This window comes from Vicia villosa, linkage group LG2, assembly GCF_029867415.1.
Source record: "Vicia villosa cultivar HV-30 ecotype Madison, WI linkage group LG2, Vvil1.0, whole genome shotgun sequence".
NCBI lineage: Eukaryota > Viridiplantae > Streptophyta > Magnoliopsida > Fabales > Fabaceae > Vicia > Vicia villosa.
The window spans coordinates 140839736-140850783 of NC_081181.1; the positions used below are offsets into that span (position 1 = coordinate 140839736).

An 11048-nucleotide genomic window follows, 5' to 3' on the forward strand; every position below is an offset into this window, starting at 1 on the left:
GGGCGCGGGTTTCACACTACTAAAATTCACACTCAAAATATTAGATGACACCCGAACCCGAACTTAATCAATTCGAATTTTTACCCATTAACTCAAAATCGGGTGCGAATGGACCTCACGAATTTAGGTCTGCTTGTCATATCTCTAGTCTATATGTTATGTACAAAATATTGTGTCTTTATTGATTATTCGTCTCTTTAGACCTTTGTGAGCTGCCCGGATATTTAAAAACATGTCAAATGTGTCGGCACTTAGCACTATTTGTAACATAATATGTCACAGTTATTATGTAAAGTCTCTGCACTTTAATTTTTATTTTTAAAAATGTTAATTGATTTCTTTTTTAATGTATACCATTATATAAAAGAGAACTCTAAACTGAACTATTATTAACAGTTTCTAAGTCATAGAAAAAAAACATGTACAATGAGTTTGTTGAAAGGTCTTCTTAAATTTGTCATCACATCACATGCTTCAGATTCCCTACTGATGAATTTTATTTTAAGGCAGCACACAGTTTCCTTCTATATATATCTACAGTTATAGTAAAAGAAACTAAAAACTAAAAAACTAGGAAAAAAATACTCTCTATTGTCTAACCAAAAGAACTCATGTACCAGCAACTTTCACATATAAGGACATAATTCTTGATGTGTGGATATAGATTCCTTCCTTTATCATTCATTACTTGCACATATACACCTAATTTCATAGACGTGGATGGTATGGCTCTACTACTAAAGAAACATTTACATTCTTTATGGCAATTATATAAGGTGTATAGTGATATATTCCGAGTGGACACTTCTTGATATGTGATATGTATGTTGAGGTGGAACCAAACATACATGTTAAATTATTGTACTTTTTTGTGAGTTTACCATATTAGTATTTTTTTTTTTTGACAAAACGAAAGATAAAAAAGAAAGAGGTGTAAGAAATATGAGAGATTCTCTAGCAACAGACAGATCTACCTACATAAGAAGGTAAGAAAACTAAAGTAGGGTTAACGTGCAGGCTACTCCACATTCTTGTTTTGATAATTTAGTTATGTTCTACTTCTAGTATTAACTTTATTATCAGGTTCACAAAACATTTGAAATTGGGAATTCTGGATTCATGTTCTAGGCCTCTCTTGCCTTAATGTAAATATTTGATATGAACAAAATTAGAGGAAACAATGCTTTTTTGTTTTATATTATATCTCACTTGTTCAGTTTAATAGATATTAAGAAATATTTCTTAAAAGTAATTTTATATTAGAATAAAATTTTAATTATACTAGAATAAAATTTTGAGATATTTTAAATATTTTTTTAGATAATGGTAGGACAATAATAAATTTAAAAAATAGGTAATAAATACTTAATAAAATTATAGAAAAAGTAGTTTTAATTAATTATTAATCGATATGGTAACATAAATTATAATTTTATATAATTTTTTACTCAAATTAATATTGAATAAAAATGGGAGGAGTATATACATTTAAATCTGCCTTAAAAATCTCATACAATTTCAGGATTTTGGTTGTGTCTCACATCAAGCGAGCCATTCAACAAAGGGTGCGAGGAGGGTGATGATTTATATTTGTCAGGATTTTAATTTTACCCATCTGTGAAGGTGGATGAGGTGAGGTACGAGGGGATATTGTGTCGGTTAGCGAGGATGCATGGCAGATGTTAGTGATATGAGATGTGTTTCTTGATCTCTGCGTTATACTAAGTTATTTTCTGTCATTTGCAAGTTAGCTTGATTTCAAGAGAGAGAAACTTAGAGAGACAGATATAAGGATTCTTATGGTTTTTAATCTTAAGTTTGATTGTAATCTAAGATTTGGAAAACTCATTTAAATTAGAATTAAGTTATTCGTGTATTGAGATTTTGAAAGATTGAATCTCACTCCCCTCCAGTGCTGATCATTTTAGATTATTGTGTGTGTTGATTATTTACTTCATATTTATTCTTGTTAGTTTGTGGACTTGCACACATTATCTTGGTAGATTAATTGTTGTGTGAGTTGTTTAGTTTGGTTGCAATTGTTCCTGCTCATTAACTTTCTTGATGTATTTGAATCCTTCAATTTTTTTTACAACAAATGGCGTCCAATATGGGAAAGGGATCTAATTTTACAAATGACCACTATGGGTTCTAAATGAAATATCAATAAATTTTCCCGAGACAATAATTTGGGTTGTGTAAAGAAAAGATGTAAGCAATTTTAAGTCAACAAAAGTGCGCAGAGACATTGAAAGTTCAGAGATTGATGTCGACACACCTGTCACATGAAGATAAAATTGAGATGGTGGATAAGGACAAGAGTTCCATTATATTGTGCCTCATAGATAAATTATTTAAGGAGGTCGCAAGAGATAAGACTTTGAAAAAATATGGGTCAAACTTGAATCATTATATATGAACAAATCATATTGGCTCATATATAATGTTTGAAATGTAAACTTTATTTACTTTGGGTGGTGGAAACCAATTCACTGTGGAGAAAATGACAATTCCAGATTATTGTTGACTTGCAAAATATTAAGTTAAAATTTGATAATGGGGACAACTCTTATTGAGTTCCTTACCTAGATGTTCTGAGCATCTCACTAATGCCCTTCTTTATAGGTCTAAGTCCAAGTCTAAAGGGTTCGACAAATCAAAGTACAAATGTTTCATTAGAGTCTTTGAGACTTTGGAGTAAAAGAAAATGGAGTTGATCAACTTACTAATAATAAGACTTGCAAGGTTCATGATATTAGGTTGATTAGACTCAAGATGTTTGACAATTGTGAGTTCCTTTTATGCAATGTGAGTTGTGTTCCCGAACTTAAGAAAAAATTGTTGTCTTTAAACATTTTTGATGATTTAGACTATTGCACTAGAATTGCACATGACATGTTGAAAATTTTTTCTGGTGCTTTGATAATTTATAAAAAGTCCAAGATATGTGGTTTGTATGTTTGGGATGATTCTACTATTATTGGTAATATGCCATTATTTAGTCAATATTTCTATGATAAAACTAAACTTTTGAGATTTATGCATGTTACATTTTGAAACATAAAAATGACACCATTAAATTTTTTAAGGAATGACACTCTCGTAGGAAACCAAGAAAAATTTAAATTGAATTTTTTAAAGAGTGGTAATTCCCTGCACTTTCTTTTAGAGAAATTTAATGAGTTTTTATGAAATAAGGTATAAAGAGATATTAAACTGTAGTTTTCACACCAAGCAAATGTTTCAACTGAGTAAATGAATAAAACAATTATTAAGGCTCCGACTTTGAGTTATAAATAAGACCAACATACAATGGCTCCAAACTCTTAGTTGCCTTCTGATAGAGTAAAGAAGGAGATTGTACCACCTCGGAGGTATGGTTATATTGATCTTATTTATTATACTTTAAATGTGACTTAAGGGTTGCAAGACTCGAAACCAAATACCTTTCAAGGAGGAATTTTAATGCAAAGAGACTAAAAAATAATTGAAGGAAGTGAACGGAGAAATGAATATATTTGAAAAGAACCATACTTGAAAACTTATGAAATTAACTCATAGGAAAAAGGGTGAATGGTTACACGTAGATCTTAAATAAGATGGAAAAGTACTCCTTATGCTAGTAAGAGTTTGAAACATCATGTATGAGAAATTTTGTAGTAGATAAAACTTAACATACACCATTAGCATAATAAGCCGGTTTATGAAAAATCTAGATTGAGTGCATTGAAGAAATTTGGTGTTGGTGTTGGTGTTGATATATTTTATTGTATCCTTAAAAGGTAGTTTTAACTACATATTATCTACTCAAGGGAAATATGTCTTGGAGGGAACAACTTCTCATGGACTTTAGGATATTTCATCTTCATTTGGACCGGAGAATCCATTACATCTAGCATCTTTGTAAAGGGCCAACCTAGGATGTAGTTATAGATGCTCTTGCATGTGCTACCAAGAACTACATGTCAACAATCATAGTATTTTCTCATTCTTCTAAGGATACCATTAGCTTGATGTATCTCCAAGGGCATGTGACCATGTCATTAAAACCTGTATGTCAGATCACTCATATGGTGATAACTTTTCCTTCTTGAGCCCAAGTTTCTCGAAAGGCTCTGCATACATGATGTCACATAAAATCCCTCCGTCGATGAGGATTCTTGACACATCAAAGTTGTCCATAGTTTCTATAATCACAAAAGGGGAGATTTTGGGATTCCACCCATCTTTTTATCATCATAGAATTCGAGGATAAGTCTCACTGGTTTTCCATCGGAAGTTTCTCCTCTTTCTTTACTTACTGTTATTAAATCAGTGATTCTTCTCTTAAATGTACCCTTAAATGGGTTATTTAGCCTGGGGAGACCTTTTATAATGTACGTGATGTATTAGTGTTTTCCCCTCCAGTCCACTTCCTCTTTGTCGATGATGTCTTTGTTTCCTTCGGTTCCACTCACAACCTTTATGGTTTTCTTAGGGATTCTTTTTCCCGATGATGGGATTGCTTTTTCCTTGGTGACTTGACCTGCCTCTTAAGTTATTTATTTTTCCTTGATCATCCATTCGAATGTTCTCCTGGGTGTACCAGGTACGCCTCCATTTTTTGATCATTTCTTTGATTATGTCCTTCAAGTAGACGCATTTGTCGGTGTTGTGACCATGAAACTTATGAAAATGACAGAAACGGGTTTTATCAATCTTAAAGGATTCCTTCATCGGGTATGGTTTTCTTATTCCAGCTTCCTTTAAGTCGATATTCACACATTCTTGCATAATTTTCTCCCTTGACGTGTTCAGGGGAATGTAAGACGAGAATCTGACACAAGGCCCTTAGTCTTTATTGTCCCAATGAAGGTTTCAGTCTTTCTTTGGTGCCCAACCATTTCATGGGTTTTCTACTCCTTAACCTTTATCTACCTCTTCGGCTAGGAGTTATCCTTAATATTTGATATAAGGTTTGACCCTAGTTAAAAGATCATTTAGGCTTATGGTTCCCTCCAGCCCTAACTTATCGCAAAATATGCAGTCCACCCTCAACCCATTCTTAAATATCCAAGACTTCAAACCTTCGTTCGTCCCTCCGAATTCTACAACCACTTCGGTAAATCGGTCAATGTGCTCTCGCAAAGTTTTCTTATTCTTTTGTTGGATCCCCTGAGAATGGCTACTGTAGCGGCCTTCCGCTTTTGGGCGATGAACTGGACAGTAAATGTGTCACATATTTCTTCTAAGATTTATATGCATGTAGGGAAAGGGTCTTAAACCACGTTATGACACCTCATTAAAGAGTAAACATGAATAGATTTCACTACAAGATCTCCCGCGCCATCATATTTATCCTAATTTGGAGGACTCTCGAGGTCTTTTTGGATCCTACTATTAAGGACGCGTATTGAGAGTGGATCCCTCTTTTGCTCATGATCTTGTACTTTTTTATCGCACATTTCCTCTCTTTGGAAATGGCGTGATGGCGATTGGTGAGAACGACGAACTTCTGGTGTAGTATGCCTGCCATATCTTTCTACAAAATCATGTGCTGGAGTATGTTGTTCTCAACGCCGAATATGATTAAGTGATCTAGGGACTGCTCAACACAAAGAGATTGGATCAATAAGGACCGATTTTGGCACAACTCTCTAATCATTGTGTGAAGCGTCCTCACGTATGGAGTAGACTCTAGGAAGAATGTACTATAAAATTTATTCGATTTAAAGTATTCTCTTATCCAAAAAGATCAAATTTTGTTGCTAAACCAGGTTATAAACACTGTTGAGCAGATCATTCACCCTTTGAATACCTAAACTTGCTTGCGACTATTAAAGACCTTGAAACAACTCTTATTCCAAAATTAAGAGTTGCACTAGAGGTTGCTTTGAGGTATAGTCTTCAAGTAGTTGTTGAGAAGACTAAAAGGTTACGAGATCTTAAAACACACCTAGGCCAATCGTCGGAGTGACTAGATTTTGAGGCATAAGAGCAAAAGGAGAAGTTATAACGGTTGGATCTTCCTCAATCAAAGGAGGAAGTAGAGCTTCCCTCGGGAGATTAGGGGTGTTGACTGAAGCGGTAGCCGTGACATCAGCGTTGCGTTTGGAGACTAATCGTGTAGATATGAATGTTGTCCAAACAGGAGGATAGGCGATTGACTAAACTAGAAGGGGATCATATGTTTGCCAAATTGTGGTAAAGATATGGTGGTTTCTCGTGAAAATTTGCAGAAATCATATGTCAATTCCTATTGACGATGACACTATTTTGTGCTGAAACCTGGAATAGGTGTTGATGAAGAGTAACAAGGTTCAAGTGCGGTGGTGATTTGCTTCTGATACTTCGACGCAGGGCGCACATGCAAAGTTAACACTTCAATGTCAAAAGTGGTGAAATGAAGGAGAAGTAGTTATAAGTGATAATGAAATGTAGGGTCGACTTTGAGGCCGTGCAAAGTGACCTACAACACAGGGTCTCAATTTTTCGATTAAGTATGATAAAAATTGTCTCCATACACATATTTCACGGTTTAAATAAGGCCGCTTAAAAAAACTCACGACTCAAAAATGATGCTAATTTCAACTTACACAAGACCTTTCAAAACTTGAGATGACTCTGATGAAATGATTACCTGAAACTGACACGTACAAAACTTTTATAAAATGAGCAGTTAAAACCACTTCCGTCTAATCGACGCATCATGCAGATAGTCGTTTGATTAAATTCAACGGTGAAAGAGATGCCGGTTGCAGGGATATGTATTATATCTTTGAGTGAGGTCTCACATGATCCTCATACATTTAGTGTGGTGCTTGTGATTGAAGTTTGTGTGGGCCTTATGAGCTACTAGAACAAATACAAAGAATGGAAATAAGAAAGAAATAAAAGGCTGAAAGCAACTCAAAGAAGTTCTTAAATATAACTTAAAAAAATCGATACACTTTATAGCCAACCTCACTAATTAAGGTCTCATCTATAGCCATCAATCAATTAACCAAGTCCCTTTCAAACAATAACATGTATTATCATTTTTCTATTATTACTCAAAACTCACTTTCTTACTGTAAAAAAAAAGTTGAAAAGATTCTAAATCCAACTGGCTCGTGACCCCAACAATTTCATTTCCCCTATAGTAATACCATTCACTTTCTCTCATTTTTCTACTTAAACACATATATCTCACTCTCAGACTTCATTTTACATAGTCCTCCTTTACTTTACCTTTACCTCTGCAAAAAAAAAAAAAAAAACATCAAATGTCTCAGCTTAATCTTTTACTAATTTGGTTACTCTTGTTAACTCTCTGTCTTCATTCATGTCCTACTTATGCCCAATTAAGTCGACACCACTACAAACACTCATGTCCCAATGTTGAAAGCATTGTCAGAGAAGCTGTCAAGAAGAAGTTTCATCAAACTTTTACAACAATTCCTGCCACTCTTCGTCTCTTCTTCCACGATTGCTTTGTTCAGGTAACAACTATATCAATTGATCAATATTACATGCATTTGTAAAAACCCTTCTCATGTTATGCATGTTTGATGTTTCACAGGGCTGTGATGGTTCTGTTCTTGTGTCATCTACCCCACATAACAGAGCAGAGAGGGATCATCCTGATAATCTTTCGTTGGCTGGAGATGGATTTGACACGGTTATTAAAGCTAAAGAAGCTGTGGATGCTGTTCCTTTATGCAGGAATAAAGTTTCTTGTGCTGATATTTTAGCTATGGCAACCCGTGATGTTGTTGCATTGGTTTGTTTGCTTCTTAATTGAATCTAATATAAGCCCATTTAATCCTAGTGTCTGATACGTGTCAGTCTTCTGAAATTTCATTTGCCTGAATAATTGTGTGTCTGATGTCTGATATATGGTGTCTGGTATATATAATTGTGTCTGATGTCTGATACATGTTAATGTTGTGAAATTACTTTTTTTAGGCTGGTGGACCTTACTATGAGGTTGAATTGGGGAGATTTGATGGGCTGAGATCTAAAGATTCAGATGTAAATGGGAGGCTGCCTGAGCCTGGATTCAACTTGAATCAGCTTAATTCACTTTTTGCAAGGAACGGGCTTACACAAACAGAAATGATTGCGCTTTCAGGTAATGCACCGTTTGATTTACACTTTTTAATTAAATGGTGCTGGTCAAATAATTTTAGACAGATGTTATTGTTATGATGATGCGTGTTCTATGTTCCCCTGTGGTTGCCATTATACGGTTACAAAGCCACACACTCATACAATTGTCCACAGCACTACAACACGGGGGACATGCTTAATAGGTGCAAAACTTGTGTAGTCACCACCACAAATTTAATTTATTTGGGCGCAAACACATGAATAGAAGAAAAAAAGGGTAGAAAGTGAAAAGATCAATTATTATTATTTTGGTGTATAAGCCAACTGACAAATATCTAACAAATCGATATTGTTAGTTGAATTTGGTTTTATAGATCAATTATTACTCTTATTAAAATAATTAAATATTATTAAATTTTATATATGTACTTAAATGTCTTAAATTTGTAGATGTGACTATAAACATTATAAACTTCATGGAAATAAAACTAGGGGTGATATAAGGACATTCCCACTAATTTCGTTTTAAAAAAAAAATCGTAAAAAATTGAACGGAATAAGACAGATATAATTGAGTGTGCGGATCTAAAATTTTGATTTATTTTATAAAAAATAGAGTGAAGATCTATTTTGGTCCCTCACAAATATTAGACGAGTCAAATTAGTCCTTCACAATAAAATAGACCCAATTTAATCCTTTATAAAATTTAACCGGATCATATAAGTCCTTCTGTTAATATTTTTTTCAAACCGGTTTTTTCCTAGTTTTAAACCATGACTGAATTGCCACGTTGGATTTCATTTTATTTTCATTCTTTTAATTTTAATTTTTAATTTAATTTTTAAACAATTATAAATTAATAATATAAAAAAAACATTTTGCTTCTTATAAGGAGTTGAACTCTGGCTCATGTGGTTAATCTTAAACAATTCTAAATTTAAAATATAAAATATAAAATTTGTATCAATATGGTCTCGAACCTATGTCTCTTCAGATTAAATCACAGTCAATTTAATAAAATAGAAATTGATTTGTGTATTTGTAAATGATAGTCACTTTACTAACAATAGAAATTGATTTGTCTGGTTGTTATTGATAGTCACTTTACTAATCGTAGAAATTGATTTGTCTAGTTGTAAATGATAATCACTTTATTAACAATAGAAATTGATTTATCTAGTTGTAAATAATAGTTACTTTACTAACAATAGAAATTGATTTGTCTTGTTGTAAATAATAGTCACTTTACTAACAATAGAAATTGATTTCTCTAGTTGTAAATGATAGTCACTTTATTAACGATAGAAATTGATTTGTCTAGTTGTAAAGTGAAAATCATTTTATTTGAAGGGACTTGGATTTGAGACCTCATAGATAAAAATTTATGTATAAAATTTGTTAATATTAGTAGAAATCATGAAAATTATTTTATAAGAAATAATTTTGACTTTTTTGATATTATTCATTGATAACGGTTTAAAAATGAAATTAAAAATAAAAATTAATTTGGTATTTAAAAAATAAAAAATAAAAAAAATATAACGTGTCAGTCCAGTCACGGTTTAAGTATGAAAAGAACCGATTTAGAAGTAGAAAAAACCGATTTGAGAAAAATATTAGCAGAAGGCCTAATATGATCCAGTTAAATTTTGTAAGGGATTAAATTGGGTCAATTTTTTTATGAGAGACTAATTTGACCCGTGTAATATTTGTGAAGGACCAAAATGAGTCTTCATTCTTAAAAAATAAGAGTGAGACGTACATGCTGACAATTGCATCTTAAAACTTAAAAATAAAACATTGCAAATTTTTTTGTCAATATCCACGTAAAAACGAGACTGAGCGCGACAAATATGTTAGGTGTTTGGGTCTAAAATCATGATTAAAAAATAAAATACAATTAAATTGACATGGCTGGGAGTCGACCCATATATATTCTAAAGTTTTGAAAGAGATATTACAAGAAGGTCTTCTTAAAATTTTGAAATTTTTATAATTCAAATATTATACATAAAAAAAATTTCTAATCAATCACGATTAAATCGTAATAAATCTGATATGAAACTTTATTTTATTATAGTTTAATGTAAATAACTTCATTTTATCATAGTTTAATGTAGATATTTTTTTTATTGGAGTCCACCTTACACTCACTTTTAAAGACAAATTTGCTTACAATGGATCCTTTTCACTTTTTTTACCTCATGTTTTTTCAAGTTTCAAATCTTATCTCTTAACCGACATATTTGGTTGCAAATATTTTTATCAATATAACATGATCTCAATCCGATCTTATAAGTCTTTTCAACCAAATCAATGAAGCAATATTAAAAATCAATAAAATTGAAGGAGCTTTTATGGTCCATTGTAATAATACCCAAGAAAATAGTATTTCTAGTGATTGTCGGCAAGAAATCCAATTCATATATAATTAAAAAAACCGAAAGTTATCATCCTAGAAAAGTTGAAAAAGACCATATAACAAAATTAATTACTATATACACTTTGGATTCTTGCATTGATTAATTCCCTCTACAGGTGCACACACTGTTGGTTTCTCACACTGCAACAAATTCTCCAACAGAGTATACAATTTCCACTCAAAGTCTCGGGTAGACCCTACACTAGACCTACAATACGCAACAAAACTAAAATCAATGTGTCCAAGAAACGTTGATCCAAGGGTTGCAATTGACATGGATCCAATAACTCCACATGCTTTTGATAATGTTTACTTCAAGAATCTTCAAAAGGGAAAGGGGTTGTTCACTTCAGATCAAGTTTTGTTCACGGATTCTAGGTCTAAGAATGCAGTGAATGCTTTTGCTAGTAGTAATAAAATATTTCGTGCTAACTTTGTTGCTGCCATGACTAAGTTGGGGAGAGTTGGTGTTAAGAATTCGCAGGAGGGGAATATTCGTACGGATTGTTCGGTGATTTGATTTGTGTATTACATGTTGGAATAATGTGGATGGTA

The 11048-nt window shown here is 32.7% G+C and overlaps 1 protein-coding gene across 1 annotated transcript; it reads left to right on the forward strand.

Moving 5' to 3' along the window:
• Positions 1-7137: 7137 nt before the first annotated feature.
• LOC131652262 (peroxidase 51-like) lies at positions 7138-11042 on the forward strand. Its single transcript, XM_058922069.1, has 4 exons — positions 7138-7460; positions 7541-7741; positions 7927-8092; positions 10610-11042. Exons 1-4 carry the CDS (start codon positions 7245-7247, stop codon positions 11011-11013), a joined length of 987 nt encoding a protein of 328 aa, XP_058778052.1. The 5' UTR covers positions 7138-7244; the 3' UTR covers positions 11014-11042.
• The last annotated feature ends 6 nt before the right edge of the window (positions 11043-11048 follow it).

What these genes read in the sequence shown, in the direction of transcription:
- LOC131652262 (XM_058922069.1), top strand. Translation starts at nt 7,245, where the DNA reads ATGTCTCAGCTTAATCTTTTACTAATTTGGTTACTCTTGTTAACTCTC. An exon ending in CCCGTGATGTTGTTGCATTG is followed by an intron (nt 7,742 to 7,926) that starts GTTTGTTTGCTT and finishes TACTTTTTTTAG; the next exon opens with GCTGGTGGACCTTACTATGA. An exon ending in AGAAATGATTGCGCTTTCAG is followed by an intron (nt 8,093 to 10,609) that starts GTAATGCACCGT and finishes TTCCCTCTACAG; the next exon opens with GTGCACACACTGTTGGTTTC.